Source organism: Mobula hypostoma, chromosome 9 (genome assembly GCF_963921235.1).
Source record: "Mobula hypostoma chromosome 9, sMobHyp1.1, whole genome shotgun sequence".
Lineage (NCBI taxonomy): Eukaryota > Metazoa > Chordata > Chondrichthyes > Myliobatiformes > Myliobatidae > Mobula > Mobula hypostoma.
The window spans coordinates 42,426,364-42,450,873 of NC_086105.1; the positions used below are offsets into that span (position 1 = coordinate 42,426,364).

The window sequence follows — 24,510 nt, forward strand, 5'->3', positions numbered from 1 at the left end:
ATCCCTTGGAGACTGAATTCTGGCTGAACCTAATATTGACACAAGTGCACTACTCTGTTTGGTCACACAGCTTGCTAGATTAAATGGTGCAGTATAACACATGGTACCCTGGCAGGCTGTATCTTCAACCATCACAGTAGGGAGGTCATTTGACCACAGTTCATCTCATTGAGCTGATTTCCTACCAGAGATAAGGCTGATGTGATATCTCCAAATGCAAAATGGGCCTTAAAAATAATAAGCTTCATGAAGATTGCATGCCATTTCAACATGAGTTGTAGCATTATATTGTGATTTGGGAAGTTTTTCAAGATTCAAAAGATTCAAAAAACTTTATTGTCATTCTAACCATACATCAGCTCTGCAGGGCAGAATGAGACAGCGTTCCTCAGGGGCAGTGCAATCCATAACATAACAAACGCAACACTAAATAATAAACATAACAATAAATAGTAAAACACAACAGTCACATGTCAGTTAAATCAGTTATAAGTGTCCAGTGCAAGTTAAAAGTGTCCAAAGCAGAGCCAGGTGGAGCAGCTATTTAGCAGTCTGACTGCCTGTGGGAGGAAGATGTTTAGTAGCCTTGTGGTTTTAGTTTTGATGCTCCTATAACGTTTCATGGAGAGGGGGTGTGAGGGGTCTTTAATGATGTACCGTATCTTCTGGAGGCATTGACTCTGAAAGAGGTCTTGGACAGAAGGTAGGGAGACCCCAATAACTTTCTCTGCTCCCCTAACCACCCTCTGCAAGGCTTTTAAGACTTTGGTGAGACCAAATTTAGAATATTGTGTGCATTTCTGGACACTGCCTATAGGTAAGATATCAGTAAGCTTGAAAGAGTGCAAAATTTAGAAGGATGTTGCTGGAATCTGAGGACCTGAGCTATTGGGAAAGATAGAATAGGTTAGAATTTTATTCTTAAGAATTTAAGAGAATAAGGGGAGATATGATGGGTATAGATAGGATTAATGCAAGCAGGTCTTTTTTCCCCTGAAGTTGGGCGAGACTAAAGGTTATATGTTAGAGATGAAAGATGAAATACTTAAAGGAAGACTGATGGGCAACTTTATCACTCAGAGGGTGATGTGAGTGCAGAATGAGCTGCCAGTGGAAGTGGTGTATGCGGGTTCACTTATGAGAAGCTTGGAGGTATGTCAGTGGAAGAGGTATGGGACTAGGCAGAATAACAGTTTGGCATGGACTAGATGAGCCAACGGCCTATTTCTGTGCTGTTGTACTCTATGACACTAAGTATCCTCATGCTCAACATATAGGAAGCCCCACTGTTTTACAACACAATTTGAATACCAGATTATACGTTCGATGGTCCTCAGGGTGCAGGCTGTGATTCGACACAGGCTGTGACACCATGGGGATTGATACTTAGTACCCAACTATACTAGAATGGTGACAGACTTTTAAATGTGGAGAGAATACAAATGAGATGAATATAAATGGGTGCTTGAAGCCACATGCATACTCACTGAGCTAAAGGATCTGCTTCCGTATTGCATGACTTTCTGTGACTCTATTCCCAAACAGTATCAATAATTTGATGGGATTAAGCATCATATTTCCAGGTTTGCTGGTGATGTTAAACTAGTCTGGGATGTCGCAGGAAGGAAGAGGTTTCTTTACAAAAATTGGAAGAATAAATTGAGAGAATGGGCGAGAACACTCCACAAACAGATTACAATATAGAAAGGTGTGAACGTCATCTGCTTGCATGTACTTAACAGAGAACAAAATACAGGTTGAAGCTCTCTAGTCCAGCACCCTTGGTACATGGCTAGTGTAGAGCCACAGGAACTCCAGGCCACAGAAATCCATTCATCTTCCTCTAAACTGTTGGCCTGAATTCCCACTAGTCGCATAAAGGTTCCCAAAACTGTTCATAACCCAAAGTTTCTGTATATCGGAAACACTGTTGGGTGAGATCACTACAGTTGCAGTGGTAGGTTAATTCATTACTGTACAGATCTTAATTACCTTTAGATCTTACATAGAATTAGTTATTTTGTGTAGATTTGTACTACCAATTCAAAACATGGTGACACGGACATTGCCAGATTACAGAGACCAGATTAGAGAGGTTCAATCTGCATTTGTTAAATGCACAAGCAGCACTGACGTTCAAAGGAATCAGGTGTGTTGTACACAAGTCACTTACAAGCAATGAAATAAGTGATTGAAAGGACATATTATGGCCATTCCCTTTCCAACACTTTTTAATTCCCATTCCCATTCCAACGTGTCGGTCCACGGCCTCCTCTTATGCCATGATGAGGCCACCCTCAAGGTGAAGGAGTTAGCTAGTTAGCTACTGCCTGTTACATGTCTGTTTGCTGACAACCCTAACTGGTAAAAAAAACTGTTACAGAAACAGGGTGGAGGAGCAACACCTTATATTCTGTCTGGGCTGCCTCCAAACTGGTGGCATAAATATTGATTGCTCCTTCCGGTAAAAATGTAAGGAAGATGGTTCCCCTGACTGAGGACACAGATGAAAATATGGAGTCAGCCATTTGGGACTAAGATGGGAGTTCCTCCTGGTCAATCTTTGGAAGTCTGTACCCCAAAGGACTGCATGGGTCGGTCGCCGTGCTCATTTAAAAGAAGGATTGAGGCTTCTGAGCATGAGCGGAATCAAGAAAATGAGGAATAGAACCGGAGAATGACACAGAGGATCATTCATAATGTTAATGAAAGGTGGACCATATCAAAGTTCCTGATCCTGTACCTATTTCATGAGCTACAATCATGCCGTTGTGAATTCTCCACAGACATGAACTCTGCTGTAATAGGATTATTCCAAAGCTACCATTTAAAAAAGTGGAAGAAAATCTTGATCCAGGTTATGAGCAGCATTTGCAATTTAGCATTAACCAGGTACACAGTCTGAGACTATTACTATTTACAATTCATTCAATAGACTTTTGTCCAGATTCAATACAAACACAAGTTCAAATTTAAGTGCTTTGAGAGATTGGTTATGGCTAGAATTAACTCCTGCCTCAGCAAGGACTTGGATCCACTGCAGTTTGCCTATCGTCACACTAAGTCTATGGAGTCTCACTGGCTCTTCAGGCAGCCCTGAATCACCTGAACAATACAAATATCCATATCAGGATGTTGTTCCTAGACTACAGCTCAGCATTTAACACAATCATCCTACAGTTCTGATCGAAAAACTCCAGAACCTGGGCGTCTACACCTCCTTCTACAACTGGATCCTCCACTTCCTAATCAGAAGACCACAATCTGTGCGGATTGGAAATAACACCACACCTCACTGACAATCAACACTGGTGCACCTCAGGGATATGTGCTCAGCCCACTGCTCTCTTCCTTTACACTCAAGACTGTGTGACTGGGCACAGCTCAAATGCCTTCTATAAATTTGCTTACAATACAACTATTGTTGGCAGAATTTCAGATGATGATGAAAGGCCGTACAGGAGTGAGATATATCAGCTAGTGGAGTGGTGTCACAGAAACAACCTTGCATTCAACGTCAGTAAGACCAAAGAACTGATTGTGAACTTCAGGAAGAGTCAAACGAGGGAACCCACACCAGTCCTCATAGAGAGATTAGAAGTGGAAAGAGGGAGTAGTTTCAAGTTTCTGGGTGTCACTATCTCTGAGGATCTATCCTGGGCCCAACATATCAATGCAGTTACAAAAAAGATGCCACAGCAGCTATATTTCATTAGGAGTTTGAGGAAATTTGCTATTCCATCAAAGACACTCATGAATATCTGCAGATGTACCATGGAGAGTATTCCGACTGACTGCATCACTGTCTGGTATGGTGGGTGGGGCGGGGGGTGGTGTGGTTAGTGGGGCCTACTGCACAGGATTGAAATAAGCTGCAGAGAGTTGTAAAGCTAGTCATCTCCATCAAGGTATCCAGGACATCTTTAAGCAGCGATGCCTCAACAAGGCAGCATTTATCATTAAGGACCCCATCACTCAGGTGATGCCTCGTTCTCATGGCTACCACCAGGAAGGAGGCTGACACTCAATGATTCAGGAATAGATTCTTCCCCTCTGCCATCCGATCTCTGCATGACACTGAACCCATAAACACCACCTCGCTACTTTTTTAAACTACCTATTGTGACGAGAATACACATAGATTAAGATGTTAGCTGGCCTGTGCTGGCACCAGTGGGATCAGCAGTTGGCCTGCCACCTGTCTTCAGGAGGAAGGGAGATAAGGAAAACAATGGAGCAGCATTTGGAGATGTTAATGAAGGGACGGGAGAGAGTAACGGGAGAGAGTAACGGAAGGAGAGCTGTCAAGATCAGCTCTCCCTTTGAACCCTGAACTGTTTGAAGTGATGGACAGGCGATACCCCAGCAGGGGGATAAAAAGGGACAGGTTCGCTAAGGCAAGACACACACGACGCCCCGAGGTAACGAGACCCTGGAAGCGGTGTGTCTCTCACAAGTCGGTGGGAAGTTTTTGGACGGCTGGTCGCAGGATCAAGCCATAGACGCTCAGGGTGGAAAGGCACGATCGGCGGGAACCTGGTGTGTGTCCACCCTTGCCTGGGTGCTAGGTTCACCGCAGAGAAACGATCGTATCTGGAAACGGAGGGGTCACGGTCGGTGACCTCAAATGACATCACAAAGGGCTCGCCCGAAAGCTGACTGCTAAGGTCTGTGTGTGGAAGCTGTTTGAATATTCATTCGTTTTCCTCTCTCTCTCCTTCCCCCCACTGTCTGCGAACTGAACTGAACTAAATTGAACTGAACTTTGCGTCACTTTGAAACTGGTCATTTACCCCTAGACAACGATAGAGCTTGATTGATCCTGTTATATTAATTCTGTGTACATGTGTGTTTATCATTGCTGAACTGTTGCATTCATTATCCTTTTGATTAGAGTACTGTGTTGCTTGTTTCTTTAATAAAACTTTCTTAGTTCTAGTAATCCAGACTCCAACTGAGTGATCCATTTCTGCTGGTTTGGCAACCCAGTTACGGGGTACGTAACACTATATATAATATGTATATACTTACTGTAATTCATCTCTTTTCTATTATATATTGCATTGTATTGCTGCTGCAAAGACACCTGTGCCAGCGATATTTAACCTGATTCTGAATTAATTATTGTAACTAAAGTAATCTGATTAATTCAGAATGGAATGGCCTTGTATTCAAGCCAGTGAAGTATTCACAAACCCTACAGATTGGCAGTTGAAGACATCAATAGGCTCCCAAACATGATTTATAAAGTTTTGCTTATATCTAGTTTCAACACTCTGATTATATTTAAGCTGGAGTGCTTCAACTACACTTATTGCACTGAATAGATTAATCAATAGTTGGACATGGTTAAAAAAAAATGACTTTTTTTTAACCACTGTAAGTGAAGTCACATCACTGACTTTTATTCACTGCCTTTGGTTTTCAATGTGTTATGTAACTGTATCTATGTTGCTCAGCAATTTACTGATGCTCCTTTCTTCCACATCAATGATTTTCAAAACAATGAATGGAAGCAATCTAACCCTGGACATACCACTTGATTGACCACCCTAAACATTCACTTCCCTTCTGCCACTGGACCTGACCACCATGTGCACCATCAGAAGATGCATTGTCAAGACTTCTTCCACAGCATCCCTAAGGATGTACCACCTGACTGGATAAGGGCACAAATATCTTGACGATATCTGTTGTCCTTCCTTTAACTTCACTTTGAACTCACCACTTAACTGGACGTATGCCAGTGATATTTAATCTGATTCAAGTTCATTCCTGCTTGCTCTTAGGTAGCTGGGTGTCGGGAAACCGATGCTGCTCCCACATATAGAAACAAACTCTCCTTAAGAACTTTAAGTATCATTCACAGGTCCTTTCTCCTGTCTGCATTAACTTTTATCTGCCCAATGACATACTTTGTCCAAATCATTCTACAACTTCAGGGCTGCCTCCTTCAATTCTACCCATCATCTTAGTTGGGTATTACCTCAATTTTGTTGGTGTCCCATCAACAACACTGGCCCTCGAAGTATTTTTTTTTGTCCACTCACCAGCTTTACCTTAAATCCTCACAATTTTAAGCTTAACTTTAAGTCTTCTATCCAAAAGCACTTCTCAAAGATACCTATGGTCACATTGTGCATTGTTGCTACAACCTCCTTTCTGAATCACTGTTCTCCATGGCTTTGTGCTCATCCTCCAGTGCACAGACTTTAGTTTCGAATAGATCCTCATTCTGTCCTCTCACTGATGAAGTATTGGAAAAAATTCTTACATTTTGCACTTCCAGTTTCTGATGCTATTCCTTGGGATTTTTGCACTCATTCCAACACCTTTCCAAAACATATTTCAGCAAGTTCTCAAAACTTAGTCAGCCCTCGACATTCCACCCCCAGGATTTGTAGAACTCATATTTTCCTAAAGACCTCTCTCAGTTTGCCTTATGATTCATTAAACATCATGCCCAAGTTGTCTACTTATCCTTCAATTCCTTGGCTAAGGAGGTTGGAACAAAGACTGTATTGAGATAGCAGGGAAAGGAATCCTCAGGAATTTGAAGCAACACCTGGTTCTATTGAGTTTCTTACCTTTTTAAGCTACACCCAAACAGAATTCTCTTCATCGCCAATATTACTGAAAAGGGGCTGACTGCTATTAGCTAAGTGCAGGGCGCAGGCAGAAGTGCAGGGCTACTACTGTAAAAGGACATCTGCTACACTCTTCCTGCAGCACAGCACAGACTAGCACACAGTGCACTGACATGTGGCTTTGGTTCTATTCACTGTTACACAATTGTTCAACCTATAGAACTTGGTACAGAATATACTGAGCATTGTCTTCTGATGAATTTGTATCAATGCAACTGCACCTGGCACCCACACACACAAGGGGAGATCGATATAGTACAAATCCATACATACTCAATCTATCCATCTGAACACCCAGTGTACATCTTCACAGTCTTTTTACAAGCATCAGTATTTAGTCCAAAGTACTGCAAACTCCAAGGTTGTATTTTTCTTAAACCAGAATATTTTTTTTACATCTTCTCTTTTGACAGCAGATTCTAAATTTGAGCTTGAACATAAATAGCCAGTGCATTGGCCAACTGCATTATGCATTAGGAACTTGCTTGACTGTAAATGAACAGTGCAGGAAATACTTGCTGGGGACATTATTTTGCCCCTTTCCCTTCAGCCACCTGGCAGTGCTCTTGTTTATTTGTGAAATATTTTGAAAAAAGTATGGAAACAACTGGTGTATTATGTCATGCTAAAAGCGATACCTGTTCAGAAATCTGGATTTGTTCTCATAGTTGAACAGCAGCATTTGAACCATCTTGCTATTACTCTCAGGTTTAACCACCATACACTGATTAAACAAGGGTTTCCCAAACTTTTTTATGCCATGGACCAATACCATTAAGCAAGGGTTCCATGGACCCCAGGTTGGGAACTCCTGGATTAAACAATTTTTTTTTATTGGAAGTGGTATTTTAAGCTTCTACCACAAATGTCCAGTGGTTTGGCTGTGATAGAGTAGGGAACACCAAGAAGGCTGAATGAGATGTTACACAGTACTGCATTGTTAATGATGTTGGTGGGATTACCAGGCAGCTGTTGGGCAGGATACTTGGGGTGCATGGGTAGATGTGCCTAAATGTTCAGGAGCACAGAGGAAACTTACATAAGGCTTGGAGCTCACATTTTCCACTAATGAAATGGTGTGATAAGTGATACATTGGCTTATTTCTGGGCCTGAATGGAATGTTTGATGAGCTTCCAGTGCAGTAGACATCCATCAGCCAGGCTGCAGCCACCAGAATAACGCGTTACAGCATCAGAAAAAGAAAGCAGGCACTGAGACAATATCATCATACAGATTTGGAGCAAGATTTAGTCACTTGGCTTCTCCATCCTGCTCAGCGGCTGAATTGACTGGATTGCCAGCTGCACATTTCCATTTATCCCCAGTTCTCACCTACTTTGAACTCTAGCACATTAAATGAAGGATAAACAAAAAGGACAGAGAGAGGAGAGAAAGAGAGAAAGAGAGAAGAGGAGGGAGAGAGGAGGAGAGGGGGAGGGGGAGGGGAGGGAGAGGAGAGAGAGGAGAGAGAGGAGGAGAGAGAGGAGGAGAGAGAGGAGAGAGAGGAGGAGAGAGAGGAGGAGAGAGAGGAGGAGAGAGAGGAGGAGAGAGAGGAGGAGAGAGAGGAGGAGAGAGAGGAGGAGAGAGGAGGAGAGAGGAGAGAGAGAGGGGGAGAGAGAGAGGAGAGAGAGAGGAGGAGAGAGAGGAGAGAGAGGAGAGAGAGAGAGGAGAGAGAGAGGAGGAGAGAGAGGAGAGAGAGGGGAGAGAGAGGGGAGAGAGAGGGGAGAGAGAGGGGAGAGAGAGGGGAGAGAGAGGGGAGAGAGAGGGGAGAGAGGGGGAGAGAGGGGGAGAGAGGGGGAGAGAGGGGGAGAGAGAGGGGAGAGAGAGGGGAGAGGGGAGAGAGAGGGGAGAGAGAGGGGGGAGAGAGAGGGGGGAGGGGGAGAGAGGGGGAGAGAGGGGGAGAGAGGGGGAGAGAGGGGGGAGAGAGAGAGGGGAGAGAGGGGAGAGAGAGAGGGGAGAGAGGGGAGAGAGAGGGGAGAGAGAGGGGAGAGAGAGGGGAGAGAGAGGAGAGAGAAAGAGAGGATAGAGAGAAAGAGAGGAGAGAGAGGAGAGAGAGGAGAGAGGAGGAGAGAGAGAAGGAGAGAGGAGAGATAGAGAAGGAGAGAGGAGAGGAGGAGAGGGAGAGGGAAAGAGAAAGGAGAGAAAGAGAGAGAGGAAGGAGAGAAAGAAAAAGAGAGAAGGGAAGAGAGTGGGGAAGAGAGAGAGAGAGAAAGGAGATGGGTGAAGGGGTAGAGGGGAGGGGGAGTGGAGAGGTAGAGGTAGAAGTAGGTGGGGGGGGGAGGGGTAAGGAAGGGAGGGAGGGACAAAAGGCAGAGACAATTGCAGCAGTCTACATTACTTTCCAATTGGGCACCAGCCATAAGCATACATGACGACTGTAAATGATCAAGCAGTTAATTCAATATGATAGCGTGAACATATTAATGGACAAACTTTGACCCTTTAACTTTTGGTTCTGGCAAAGACAAGGGATCTGTTTAAGCCTCATCCTGCCTTCCAATGACACAGAGAAGGGATTTACATTTCTCGCCTTACCTTCAGCATAACAGCAGATCGATCCACTACAGCTTTTGCAACAAGTTGACAGGTCAAGTCAAAATACTCAGCAGGCTTGACTTCTGAGAGTTTGACCGCTGTGTTGAGGATGGAAATGTTTGCATTTGCCCATCTGCGCAGTTCCTCCACCTTTTGATGGTCTGTAGATGTGAAATTGTATGTCTTGCTGGATGTCCGTGGTTTAATGGGCGCTCCCACAGTTCCATCAAATGTCAAGGCTGAGAAACCAGGGGTACTGACGGCCTGAAGTTCATGGTTGAATTCTTGAATCTATACATAGATAATATGATACCTATTTAATACCAAACAGTTTATTAACTTTATCATTTTAACATCATTAGTTTGTGCTGGTTGTTAATGCAAACAACACATTTCATTGTACATTTCAATATACACACGTGATAAATAAATCAATCTGAATTTAGTATTTATAGACATCTCTGATGCCCCATTAGCCCCAGTTGCAGAATCATTTGTTGTTTGGATGACATGTAGAACAGATTAATGGCATGGGTGGTAGATCGAGAAACCCTAATTTTTTTTATAAATGAGAAACAAGGTAGATTACAGACAATCGCACAGAATTAGTAGTCAACAAAGTCTTAAGTTAAAAGCTGGTGATTAGAATTCTATGGACATAGGTATTCATTAGAAACTTACTCATTGAAACCTTCTCAAGCAGTAGTTCCTGCAAGGAGCATTGCTCCTTTTCTTTCAAACACAACAAATGATCTTGCTAGCCAAAAAGCTCAAATATCCTGAGATAGTAAAAGATGCAAATTTCTCGTCCTTTTTTCTGTTTCATCCCACTTAATTGTGACTAAGACCTCACAACATCCAGACGCCTTCAATCCAGAACCTGTTGCATTACTTTACCACCCATGTAATTGGGGAAGTTGTAGTATCACTTCTCAGTCCAGGTATGATCTGTCATTTAAGGTCAGTGGTGCATGGGTCTTCTTAACTCTACCCAGACACTGTGAAATGTGAAGACCAAATTCTAGCCAAAACTAGGGACCAGTGGATGAAGTCTTCCAAGGTATGACTGACAAAGTATGAAGGAGATATGGTTAATAGACCTACTGCAGCAATGGACAAATAATGAATGTGTACCAAGCCATTCTAGGCTAATACAATAACCTGAACACTGGGCTTTGGGAGTATCTCCATTAAGATGGATAATGGAAGATTCCACACTATCAATCTTGTGAAACATATATATGTAGAAGATGATTTTATGTTCTTCTGCAGGACAAAGCTGCAGCGTGCCACTCTTCTGTCATTAATAAACTCATTGGCTGGGTGTTAACTGTTCATTTATATAGCTACATATGACACCCTACCCAGCTAAAGATCAGAGCCACTCTGTAGACTTCTGCTAAACTTTCAAACTCTGCGGTTTAGGAATGTTAGTGAAAGACAGCAATTCAGAAGAAGCATGATGCTTCTCAGACACTATTTATGTCCTGCTTGTTTGCTTTTAATGGTTGAATTTTTAGAAAATTAACCTGATCCCAGAAAACTTATGTATCTAAGATTAACCAACAAAATATTTTAATTAATGCATTATTTGTTACTTTTGATAAAACAATGCAGGACAAATTCTTAAAAAGTACGAGTGTATTTTTAATTCATGAAAGCAAAATCTAAAAGCTTTTACATTTTCAGAAATGGCCCATTTAAAACAGCTTTTCATTAACAAGTAACAGAGCCATGGGAGGGGTGTCTGGAGGAGGCCCATGTGAGGAAGCTTGCCAGATACGAGGAACCGGTCAGCGAGTGTCAGAGGCAAAGTGCATGGCCGTTGAAGTGGGCTGCCAGGGCTTTTCTGAACAGCCTTTTTACAGAGCCCTCAGCAAACTGGGAATCGCTGGTACAAGGAGGCAGAGGGCGATCGGTAACACCACCATGGCAGCAGAGAAAGCCTCAAGATAGTTCTGAATGAAGAGAGCAAGTCCATGGGGACCTGCAGCACCTGCTATCTGAGCACAAGGTGTGGCTTGATCATGTGAGAGTGTCTGATGTTGAAAGACCCATCTGATAACCCCAGACTGCATCACTGATGATGTGTTCACAGCATCATGAGATGTATTTATCAAAAAACTAGGTCTTTGGAATATATATTTTGTCTTAAATTTAATTAATGAATTAATTAAATTGATTGCCCCAAATAAAGTTCTGAAGGTATTTTTCATTTTCAACACAATTAATTGGCATTCGAAGACTAGTTGGGACAAAACTGGTGAATAATTAATACTATGTAAAGGGAGGAAGGGGTCTTGGCTTATACGATAGCTTGTTGCAGTTTATTCAACATCAGCTCTAACAAGGAATTTTACAAAGGTGATATAAATGAGGGAAAGAAAATCTCTCTGCCCTTCCATTCCCGACAATTAAGTAGCCCTGTCTGAAACTAAAATGGCACTTTGGGAACAGTAACCAAACCAGGAGAATGTTTAACCAAAGAATCTCACCATGATTTAAGGGAAGCAATATGCAACCAAAATGCATAGTAAATAAAATGCATTGATATGAAATTCAAGTAGATGGTGCATGAATTATTTTTCCTATTTCTACTTCCTGTAGGTTGCTAAACCTTTTTTACACTCCCAAGTTTTAGAATGTGCTATCATTTCACATAATGAATTCCTAAACATGAAGGCGGCAAGTTGATGTATTCCACTTCATGCTAAGCCTGATTCTTCATTATTACAGAAGATTTAGTGTGAAGCGTTCATTAATTGTAAGTATTACACATTCCTAATGAAATCAAAATCAATATTTCACCACGACTTCAGGAACGTTTCAACCGGAGCATTCCAACCTTCTTTCATGCCTGAACGTTATGCCTGAATTTACACCTGAATAACCTGTTCCACATTGATAATTTGCTGAAAAACAATACCACCTACATTTTATTTCTAAAGTCCAAAAGGTAAAACTGACTTAAGTACATGGAGGTGTACATTCCTGTTGTTTAGGGGGCAAATCATTATCTGCAGAGACATGCAAAGCATTCTTCCATCTCTCATGGAGTGTTTGTAGCAGGGGACAATTTGCTGAATAAATGTGTGCTATTGTAAGAAAGACTATAGTGAATAGAACAGTGCATTATATATTTTTCCTTATATATCTGCTGTTCATTCACAAGATAGCTTCAATGACAACTTATGCATGAACCCAAAGCCCTTTGTGTTAAAACTGATTGATAAAAAACTTCTTTGCAAATTTAATGCTTACAATATAATCATCACATCTTGAGGAAAAGGAAACTTTGAGTATTTTTCCTTAATTACTGGTTCTTCACAAAATAATGAGATGTACAATTCCTTGTTACTTCATCAGTAGTTCAGTGCTGAGAGAGGAAACCAGATCAGCTATCAACAGGCGGAATTTTATCCATGCATATAACATCCATTTCCATCATTCATGTAGAAAGCTAGCAGATGTCCTAAATCAACTTTTAACTTTTCCTTCCAAACACAACCCTGCAGTTTATCACCAAGTTACACAGCAGAACATCCATTACCACATAAAAAGTTCAATCAAATCGCTGAGTATCAAGATAGTCTGAAAAAAAGCACAGAAGGAATGCTTCACTCCACATAATGAGTTGTTTTTATTTCCTGAAGGTCTTGATAACAGACTTTCAAGGAACGTGAAGATTTTATGGATGCAAAAGTAATCATAGAATTAAACCTTGAATGCTGATCTAATTTGGAAACATATTAGAAACTCAAAGCAGATTTCAAAATCTGTCAGAAGTGGCGAGATAGTGGTACACAGCTTTATCATAAGTGGCCGTCAGAAATGAATCATGCTTGTTACACTATATAATCAACTAATACATTCTGCTCCCGTTTGCACAGAAATAAAAGTTATTGCATTCTGCTTCAGATTCTACCACTCTGTCATGTTCCTCTGCACATATATCTGACCTAAGTGGGTTGGGCAGATGTCAGAAGCAAAGGATTCTGATCTGACCTTCAAGTTAAGCCATGAGAGTCTGCTCCCTCTGACAAATCGGAAAAGTCTTATGGCACAAGGGAACTCTCCAGCCAATATTTAACACTCTACTGACATACTAGAGCAGGTTATTATTGCTTTGCTGTTTCTAGGTCTGTATGCAGATTGACTGTCACATTAGATTTCCTCTTTACAATAGTAACAATGCTTTAATGGTGCTTATTGATGCTGATATGCCTTGGGGGAGTCATGAAAGGTGCAGCCAAAATACCACTCCTTCCTATCAATAAAAGCAAAATAAGTGAGGCTCGACAAGACGACACAAATGGGCAAGAGGAAGAAGTCAATGGTAAAGCAGCAGGGCAAGTTAACAGCCTGCATTATGCCAAGGTCTGCACAGAGAAAGCCTCCAACACGCTTGCCAATTAATGTGCAATGGGAAGTTAACATAACCTGCATGAACCCAAAGGGGCAATAAGTATCCAAAACTTTCATTTGCAGCATTTTACTCAGCACTTAATCTGGAAGCAATTTATTCATCACAACAAATTGCAGATTTCTGCAATAATTAAAACCCACCAGACTTTATACAAATCCATTTCTAATGTTCAGGATTTTTGAAGCTTAAAATATTTTAATGCCTTCATATTCATATTTGCATACTTCAATGATTTCATTACTTAAAATATCCGAAGCTCTGCCAAATGAGAATCAGTGATATGCTAAGAGAGAGCTGTTGTTTCTCCCATGCGACCTGCAAACTCCTGCCAATTCAGGCAGTACAATGTGCGTGGAAGAATTTGTATCCTAAGGTAATTGCAGCAACCAAACATTCTTTATTCCTGAATGGACATTACTCCATCCAAAAAAGTCACCCCTTTAAACAAAAACAAGCAAGGCTCTATTATTTGAATAAAGATTTTTCCCAATGCGATCACTCATAATAAACACCGAGCAAAATACCAAGTAAAAGAGCTCATCAAATCACAGTACAGTTCTAAGATCGTGCTTTATACTCAAAATAAGGCCAGGTAGGCTAGGTAGTTAACAATTCTGTAGCCAAACACTGGACATTTTATAATGGTTTACAGTTCTGACTAAGTAAACAATTTGAGACCCGACGTAGATTAGGAAAACGCTTCGCCGAGCACCTACGTTCCATTGCCAGAAAAAGCGGGATCTCCCGGTGGCCACTCATTTCAATTCAACTTCCCATTCTGATATGTCAGTCCATGGTTTCCTCTATTGTCGAGATGAGGTCACATTCAGGTTGGAGAAACAACACGTTATATTCCAACTAGGTAGTCATGAACACCGATTTCTCGGACTTCTGATAATTGCCCCCCATTTCTCGTTCACCATTCTCCGTTCCCATTTCCCTCCCTCACTTTGTCTCTTTGCCTGCACATCACCTCCCTCTGGTGCTCTTCCCCCTTCCCTTTCTTGCATAGCCTCTGTCCTCTCTTGTAATAACATTACAGTGGCACGGGTAATAAGCAGAGTAATATCTGAGGCTTATAAGAACAGAACAGCAGTTATCGTGAGTGACTTTAACTTGCACATAGATTGGGTGAATCAAGCTGGTTGAGGCAGTCTTGAGGAGGACTTCATAGAATGTATCCATGATAACTTTCTTGAACAGCATGTTACTGAACTTAAAAGGGAATGTGCTATCTTAGATCTGGTCCTGTGCAATAAGACAGGTCAAATTAGTGATCTTGCAGTTAGGGGTCCTCTTGGAAAGAGTGATCACAGTATGACTGAATTTCTCATGCAGATGGAGGATGGAATAGTTCAATCTAAACCAGTGTATTATGCTTAAACAATGGAGACTACAATGGGATGAGGGAGGATTTGGCTAGTGTAGACTGGGAACACAGGCTATATGATGGGACAGTTGAGGAACAGTGGAAGACTTTCAAAGAGATTTTTCACAGTGCTCAGCTGAAGTATATTCCAGTTAAAAGCAAGGACAGTAAGGGTGGGGAGGGCTAGCCTTGGATAACTAAGGAAATAAAATAAGGCATCAAACTAAAAGCTTGTGCATACAAGGTCGCCAAGAGTAGTGGGAAACAGGAAGATTGGGAAAACTTTAAAAAGCTACAAAGTACCACTAAGTGAGCAATAAAGAAAGGGAAACTAGATTATGAAAATAAACGAGCACAAAACATAAAAATAGATAGTAAAAGTTTTTATAATTATATAAAGCGGAAAAGGGTGGCTAAAGTGAACTTGCAGGACGAGAAGGGGTAATTGATATTGGGTAATGAGGAAACGGCAGAGGCTTTGAATGACTATTTTGTGTCAGTCTTCACCGTGGAGAACACAAGTAACATGCCAAAGAGAAATGTTATGGATGCGATGGGAGGTGAGGACATCGATACAATAGCTATCATAAAGAGGTAGTGCTGAGCAAACATGTGGGCATGAAGATAGATAAGTCCCCTGGTCCTGATGGAATGCATCCCAGGGTACTGAAATAAATGGCAGAATTTATAGTAGAGGCATTGGTGATGATTTACCAAAATTCTTTAGACTCTGGACAGGTCCCGGTGGATTGTTAAATGGTTAATATCATGCCACTGTTTAAAAAATGATGTAGGCAAAAGGCAGGTAACTATAGGCCAGTTAGTTTAACATCTGTAGTTGGGAAAATGCTTGAAGCTATCACTAAAGAAGAAATAGCGAGGCACCTGGAAAGAAATGGATCCATCAGGCAGACGCAGCAGGGATTCCACAAAGGCAGGTCCTGTTTGACAAACTTACTGGAGTTCTTTGAGGATATAATGAGCGCAGTGGATAGAGGGGAACAGGTGGACCTTATTTACTTGGACTTCCAGAAGTGTTTGATAAGGTGCCACATAAAAGACTTATCCATAAGATAAGGATGCATAGAGTTGGGGTGATGTATTCATATGGATAGAGGATTGGTTAACCAATAGAAAGCAGAGAGTTGGGATACATGGGTGTTAATCTGGTTGGCAATCAGCGGTCGGTGCTGGGCCCGCACTGTTCACGATATACATTAACAATCTGGAGGAGGGGACCAACCGAAGTTTATCAAAGTTTGATGATATAAAATTGAGTGAAAAAGCAAATTGTGCAGAAGATACGGAGAGTCTGCAGAGAGATATAGATAGGTTAAGTGAGTGAGCAAGGGTCTGGCAGATGGAGTAGAATGTTAGTAAATGCAAGGTCATCCACTTTGGAAGGAAAAATGAAAGAGCAGATTATTATTTAAATGGTTAAAACTTGCAGCATGCTGCTGTGCAGAAGAACTTGGGAGTGCTTGTGCATGAATCACAAAAGGTTGGTTTACAGGTGCAGCAGGTTATCAAAAAGGCAAATGGAATGTTGGCCTTCACTGCGAGAGGGATTGAACTTAAGAGCAGGGAGGTTATGCTGCAACTGAACAGGGTACTGGTGAGGCTGCACCTGGAATACTGCATGCAGATCTGGTCTCCTTACTTGGGGAAGGATATACTGGCTTTGGAGGCGATGCAGAGGAGGCTCACCAGGTTGATTCCTGTGATGAGGGTGTTAGACTATGAGGAGAGATTGAGTCACCAGGGACTGCACTCACTGGAATGAGAGGAGATCTTATGGAAAAATAAAATTATGAAAGGGATAGATAAGATAGAGGCAGAAAAGTTCCCTAGGCTAGAACTAGAGACATAGCCCCAAGATTCGAGTGAGTAGATTTAGGATGGAGATGAGGAGGAACTGCTTTTCCCAGAGAGTGGTGAACCTGTGGAATTCTCTGCCCAATGAAACAGTGGAGGCTACCTCAGTAAATATATTTAAGACAAGGTTGGATAGATTTTTGCATAGTAGGGGAATTAAAGGTAATGGAGAAAAGGCAGGTAGGTTGAGATGAGTCCACGGCCAGATCAGCCATGATCTTATTGAATGGTGGAGCAGGTTCAATGGGCCAGACAAACTAATCCTGTTCCTATTTCTATTTCTTATGTTCATTTGTTCTTATTAGATTCCCCACTTCTCCAGCCCTTTAACTCTTTCACCAATCGACTTCCCAGTTCTTTATATTACCTCTCCTTCCCTCCTGTTTTCATCTATCACCTATGACCTTGTACCTCTTCCTTTCCTCCCCCCACTCTGACTTCTCATTTCTATTTTCCCGTCCTGATGAAGGGTCTCAGCCTGAAATGTCAACTGCTTACCCATCTCCATAGATGCTGCCTGGCCTGCTGAGTTCCTCCAGCATTTTGCCTGCACTACTTTGATTTCCAACATCTACAGATTTTCTGATTGTAAACAATCGAGAGATTTTTAAAATTTTAAAATAGATTTTGAAATATTAATTTACAGAATCAGGTACACCTCACTGTGCAGATCTTGAGGATTGGACCATTAAGCATCTTGTTTTGAAATACGGCTTAAAATTTAGTGAATATCAAATCCCAGATGATGTTGACAAAGTTCTTGACCATTGGCAGATTGAGCTGATAGACTTGAATTGAAATTATAACGACGATGAAGTGATTCTGAAGTTGATTCCCAAATGAAATACTGAAATAACTCTGAACTGATCTGTTTTTCTTAAAGCCGACAAAATCCCTTGTAGTTGCTGTATGATCTGATGTCAATGCAATCGCTGCAATCACTGCGAAGTTTATATATATCAAAACCAGGGACCAGTTGAAGTGGTTGATATCAAGGTTGATGACACTAAATTTCTGAGTGTGTAAGTGCTGATTTGACAATTAATTGTCTGCCACATTCTGAGAAATTAAGTTCTTAAAATACAGCATTTAGAACATAAGAACGTAAGAAATATGAGCAGGAGTAGGCCATCCGGCCCATCGAGCCTGCCCCGCCATTCAATAAGATCATGGCTGATCTGTCCGTAAACTCAGCTCCATCTACCTGCCTTTTCCCCATAACTCTTAATTCCCCTACTATGTAAAAATCTATCTAACTATATCTTAAATATATTTAGTGAAGAAGTCTCAGTTGCTTCCTTGGGCAGAGAATTCCACAGATTCACCAATCTCTGAGAAAAACAATTTCTCCTAATCTCCATCCTAAATCTTCTCCCCTGAATCTTGAGGCAATGTCCCCTAGTTCTAGTCTCACCTACCAATGGAAACAACTTTTCTACTTCTATTTTATCTATCCCTTTCAAAATTTTGTATGCTTCTATAAGATCCCCTCTCATTCTTCTGAATTCCAGAGAGTATAGTCCCAGGTGACTCAATCTCTCCTCATAGGTCAACCTCTTCATCTCTGGAATCAACCTGGTGAACCTCCTCTGCACTGCCTCCAAAGCCAGTATATCCTTCCTCAAGTATGGAGACCAGAACTGCACACAGTACTCTAGATGTGGCCTCACCAGTACCCTGTATAGTTGCAGCATGACCTCCCTGCTCTTGAATTCAATCCCTCTAGCAATGAAGGCCTACATTCCATTTGCCTTCTTAATAACCTGTTGTACCTGCAAGGCAACTTTTTGCAATTCATGCACAAGCACTCCCAAGTCCCTCTGCACAACAGCATGCTGCAATCTTTCACCATTTAAATAACAATCTGCTCTTCTATTATTCCTTCCAAAGTGGATGATCTCACATTTACCAACATTGTATTCCATCTGCCAGACCTTGGCCCACTCACTTAACGTATCTATATCCCTCTGCAGATTCTCCACATCGTCTGTACAATTTGCTTTTCCACTCAGTTTAGTGTCATCAGCAAATTTTGCTGCACTACACTCAGTCCCCTTTTCCATATCATCAATGTAAACGGTAAACAGCTGCAGGCCCAGCAGCGACCCCTGCGGCACCCCACTCATCACTGACTGCCAACCGGAGAAACACCCATTTATACCAACTCTCTGCCCTCCATTGGTTAACCAATCCACTATCCATGCCAATACACTTCCTCCGACCCCATGAATCTGTATCTTATTTATCAGTCTCTTGTGCGGCACCTTATCAAATGCCTTCTGGAAATCCAAGTATACAACATCCATCTGTTCCCCTCTATCCACTGCACTCATTATGTCCTCAAAGAACTCCAGTAAGTTTGTCAAACAGGACCTGCCCTTTCTGAATCCATGCTGTGTCTATCTAATGAAACCACTCCTTTCTAAATGTTTCACTATTTCTTCCTTAATGATAGCTTCAAGCATTTTCCCGTCTACAGATGTTAAGCTAACTGGCCTATAGTTGCACGTCTTTTGCCTACATCCTTTTTTAAAAAGTGGCGTGACAATTGCTGTCTTCCAATCCGCCGGGACCTGCCCAGAGTCTAGAGAATTTTGGTAAATGAATACCAACGCGTCTACTATAAGCTCTGCCAATTCCCTCAGCACCCTGGGATTTATCCGATCAGGACCGGGGACTCATCTACCTTCAGGCTACTAGTTTGCTCATCACTGTCCCTTTAGTGACAATGATTTTATTGAGATCCGCACCTCCCATTTCATCCATAACATCACTCTTTGGCATATTAGACATGTCCTCCACCGTGAAGACTGACACAAAATAGTTGTTCAATGCCTCAGCCATTTCCTTATCACCCAATATCAATTTCCCCTTCTCATTTTCCAAGGGACCTACGTTGACTTTAGCCACCTTCTTCCGTTTTATATATTTATAAATACTTTTGCGATCTGTTTTTACATTTTGTGCTAATTTCCTTTCATACTCTATCTTCCCCTTTCTTATTTCTTGTTTAACTGTTCTTTGTTGCTTTTTAAAGTTTTCCCAGTCCTCCAGTCTCCCACTACTCTTTGCAATTTGGTACACATGAGCTCTTAATTTAATACTATCTTTTATTTCCTTCATTATCCAAGGTTGGCTCTTCCCACACTTACTGTCCTTACTTTTGACTGGAATATACTTTTGTTGAGCACTGTGAAAAATGTCTTTGAATGCATTCCACCATTCCTCAACTGTCCTACCAAATAGCCTGTGCTCCCAATCAACCTTGGTCAACTCCTCCCTCATCCTGTCGTAATCTCCCTTGTCCAAGCATAATACACTAGAAATCCTGCCAATAATTTAACATATTGGCAGGATTTCTGTTTGAAAATAACTTTTTTTTAAAATGTTAAGGTTTCTGCATTGTGATGGAAAACATTTTTAAAGACAAATATAATTTTGGTTAAAACTGCTTTCACACTGATAATCAAATGTTACAAGCATCAAGTCTCATTCCTCAAGAATTTAACCATTATTATTAATATTTGATTAAATAATGAATTACTTTAACATTTTCTCTCTGGCTCTCCTTATCTTTAACTATTGTCCCCCCTTCTAATTTGTCAGTCGGTTGGAATTTGGTTCTCAGCAAGCTGGGACTACTTAAAAAAAAACAAAGCACAATACAAATTATAGCAACTCCTGCCGATAATAGCAGGGCAATTCCTCAAGAAAAGTGCAGTAAGTGCAGCACAGTTACATGGAATTCACTGGTACAAATCCTATCCTAGTTCAACCACTCCACTTAATTGACAGGGGCAAGAGCCAATCAGCTCCAGCTTGGTTGATTACACTGTCACTAATAAGCATTCTTGTACTGTGGACCTGATTTGTCATAAATTGTTTGTTCCAATTTACACAGCCTGATGCAGGTTCCTTCTTTATTCCTGCACAGTATGCGGCATCAGTGACAAGGTCATTGATTCCCTCAAGCTGCTTGCTAAGCCATTTCTCTCAGCAGCTGTGGGTTAGTCACATCAGTGTGGGTTTGCAGTTATATCCAGCCAGACCAGGCAGGGACAGCAGATATTTAACAACCACATTTTCAAATAGCACATTTTTAATTCCAGAATTACTTAATAAAAATAATAATAAAAATACCTCAACTGGTATGGTGATTCTTCCTCCAACCAAAAATAATTTAGCCATTCACCGCTCACATCTCAGAAAAATCCTCCCCCACCTGCTCCATCCCAGGATCATTCTTGCTCACCTCCTCATCCTCGGGCATCCACCCCACCTCCTCTGACACAAGACAACCTCCTCCTTCCCAGAATAATCTTCCCCCACCTCCTCCATCCCAGGACAACTCTCTCCAACACCTCCATCCTAGGACAATCCTCCCCAACCTTCTGCATCCCAGGACAACCTTCAACACCCCCCACCCCACCTCCTCCATCTCATGTCGACCCTCCCCCACCCCCTCCATCCCAGGACAATCCACACCTACCTCCTCCACTCTAGGTCAATTCTCTCCAGCCTCATTCATCCAAAAAGAATACTCTCCCTACCCTCTACATCCCGGGACGATCCTCCTGCCACTCCAGGAAAATCCACTCCACCCCTTCCAACCTTGGATAATGCGCCTCCTAATTATTCAAACACATGGGATGCCATTCCTCGTACAAGGCTGATTCGGGATACGTGAGTCATAGAGGTAGAGTCAGAGAGCGATGGGTTCACTCAGCACCTTCGGCCCACTGAGTCTGTGCCAACTATCAACCACCCATCTACTCTAATCCCATTTTATTCTCTTCATATTCCTTTCAACCTCCCCAGACTCTAAAGCTCACCCACGTTAGTCACCCGTCAATCCACACATCTCTGGCACGGCACAGTGCGACAGAAAGAACATGCAAAATCCAGAGAGTCAGAATTGAACCCAGGATGCCGAGGAGCAATGAGGCAACAGTTCCTCTACCTGCATCCACTGACCGCCCAGGGGTTTTGACTCTTCATTAAAGCATTCATTCAGTGACTCTTTCACAAAGCTTTGTAGATATCACTCGGGAGCCTCAGTGAAGGCCACCTGTAGATTCCAAACACAACAAAGTACACACTTAAACCTATAGGTGGCACTATGGTTCATTTTTCATAACTGGGCTTGGCATGTAATTTGCAGTTGTTTGCATTTTTAATTCCCATTCCAAAGAAAATTAGATCCACTTCATTACACCTTTTATGCAAGTGGATTAGAGCGCAGTCCCAAAGGAGGACTAATTGGAAGAACTTTAGTTACTGCACTGATTTTCATTCTCCAACTGCGACTCTTTAATTTGCCCTGCATTAACCGCCACAGGGGAACAGCAGTCAGGCTCACTCAGAGGAGGGCTTCTCTCTGTTAATGAATGAAGGTCAGCTCATTTTTTCCTTCATGCTCCAGTGTCTGCACACAGATGGGAGGCATTGATCATGTGGATAGGCAGAGACTTTTTCCCAGGGCTGAAATAGTTGCAACAAGAGGACACAGGTTTAAGGTGCTGGGGAGAAGGTACAGAGGAGATGTCAGGGGCCAGTTTTTTTACGCAGAGAGTGCTGAGTGCGTGGAATGGGCTGCTGGCAACGGTGGTGGAGATGGATATGATAGGGTCTTTTAAGAGACTTTTGGATAGGTACATGGAGTTTAGAAAAATAGAGGGCTATGGGTAAACCTAGTAATTTCTAAGGTTGAGGCATGTTCAGCACAACTTTGTGGGCCGAAGGGCCTGTATTGTGCTGTAGATTTTCTATGGTTCTATGTACATATACAGGCACAGTACGATTCTGAGCATGTGGTTTTGAAAACAGAGTCTGTGCGGGTGTTTGGAGATGTTGATGGTGTAATGAGCAACAACCAACCTTACATGATGTGGGCCCCATATCTAAAAAAGGATGTGTGGGCATTGAAGAGTGTCCAGAAGTCCGGAGGAACTTAACAAGAATGATCCTGGGAATAAAAGGGTTAACGTGTGAGGAGTGTCTGATGGCTTTGTGACTGTACTCTCAGGAGGTCAGAAGAGTGAGTGGCGGAGGTGGAGGTGGCGTTTGAAACTTACTGAATATTATCAGGCTCTGAGTGGATGTGGAGAGGATGTTTCCAAAAGTGGGAGAGTCTAGGAACAGAGGGCAAGCCTCAGGATATAAGGATGCCCCTTTAGATCAGAAAAGAGGGGGAATTTCTTTAGTCAGAGGCTGGTGAAACTTGGAATTCATTGCCGCAGACGACTGTGGTGGCCAAGTCACCGGGCAGATTGATTAGTAAGGGGACCTTTCATTTCCAGGATTATCCTCGCAAATGTGTTCTGGACCCACTCCAATGCCGACACATGCTTCTTGAGATATGAGCCCAAAAAACTGCTCACAATACTTCAAGTGCCTAGTAAATGCTCAGTGGTTCATAAGATACTTTGATATTCTAATCCTCTTGAAATGAATGCTAACATCAGATTAGCCTTCCATATTGCAAACTCAACCTGCAAGTTAACCTACAATAAGACACTCGAGACCCTTTGCACCTCCAATTTCTGAATTTGCTCTCAGTTCAGAAAATAGTCTACATCCTTATTCTTTCCACCAAACTGCATGACCACACACTTCCCTGTGCTGTATTTTTTTTTAACTACATTGTCCATTTTCCTGATCTATCCAAGCTCTTCTGTAGGCTCCCTACCAAGAGAGCTTTCGGCCATCACCTTGAAGTGGTGTACATTCCACCTGAGACCAACGTCAGGCAAGCACTGGAGGAGCTGAATAACGTAATCAACAAGCATGAAACTATGCACTATGATGCCTTGCCCATCATTGAGGGAGATTTCAACCAGGGCAGCTTGCAGAAATCTCCAAACAACTGCTGCCAATGTACCACCTGCGGGGCCAGTGAGGGCAACACACTTGACCACTGTTATACCGCCTTTAAAAACACTTCCACCCCACGCCCACACTTTGGACATTCCAATCACCGGGCTGTACTTCTAGATCCGGAAGTAATAGCAACTATGCTTATTTCTGCCCTTGTATTTATGGCTTGATGCTGGTGTCTTCCACAGTGAAGACTGACACAAAATACTAAACAGTTTATCCACCGTTTCTTTGTTCTACGTTACTGTGTCTCTGGCATCATTTTCCAACAGTTCAATGCCCACTCTTGCCACTCTTCTATTGTTTATATACCTGAAAAGCATGGTATTCCTCATTTATATTTTTAGTTTACCTTCATAGTTCATGGTTTCATGCCTTACTGCTTTTTAGTTGCCTTCTGTTAGGTTTTAAAAACTTCCCAATCCCCTAGCTTCCCACGAATTTTTGCTATATTGTATGCCCTCACTTTGTTTATATTACATAGCTTTTCCATCTTGTTTTAATTTGTAACCCACATTCTGGCTATTATTCAGAAACAGGGTCTTTTTACCCCTTGCGGTTTCTTAACTCTATCCACAAGGATTCTTCTGATTTAATCCCACTTCTTTCCAATGATTTGATTTCATATTTTTACCAGCAAAGCCACTCCATTCCCCCTACCCATCCACCTGTCCTTTCGATGGTAAGCTGTCAGCTGTGGTCTTCTTCCAACTACCACTCTGATGCCCACAATATACCTGCCAATTTCTACCTGAGCTCTGAAGATCATCTACCTCATTTT

At 42.0% G+C, this 24,510-nt stretch overlaps 1 protein-coding gene across 5 annotated transcripts in view; it reads right to left on the minus strand.

Annotated features, from left to right (window-relative positions):
- The window catches only part of pot1 (protection of telomeres 1 homolog), a 355,041-nt gene that overhangs the window by 85,721 nt on the left and 244,810 nt on the right, over positions 1-24,510 (minus strand). For all 5 annotated transcript variants that reach the window (XM_063058161.1, XM_063058162.1, XM_063058159.1 and 2 more), the window contains one exon: positions 9,184-9,474. In XM_063058161.1, the coding sequence (XP_062914231.1) occupies positions 9,184-9,474 (291 nt within the window). The remainder of the gene's footprint in view (positions 1-9,183; positions 9,475-24,510) is intronic.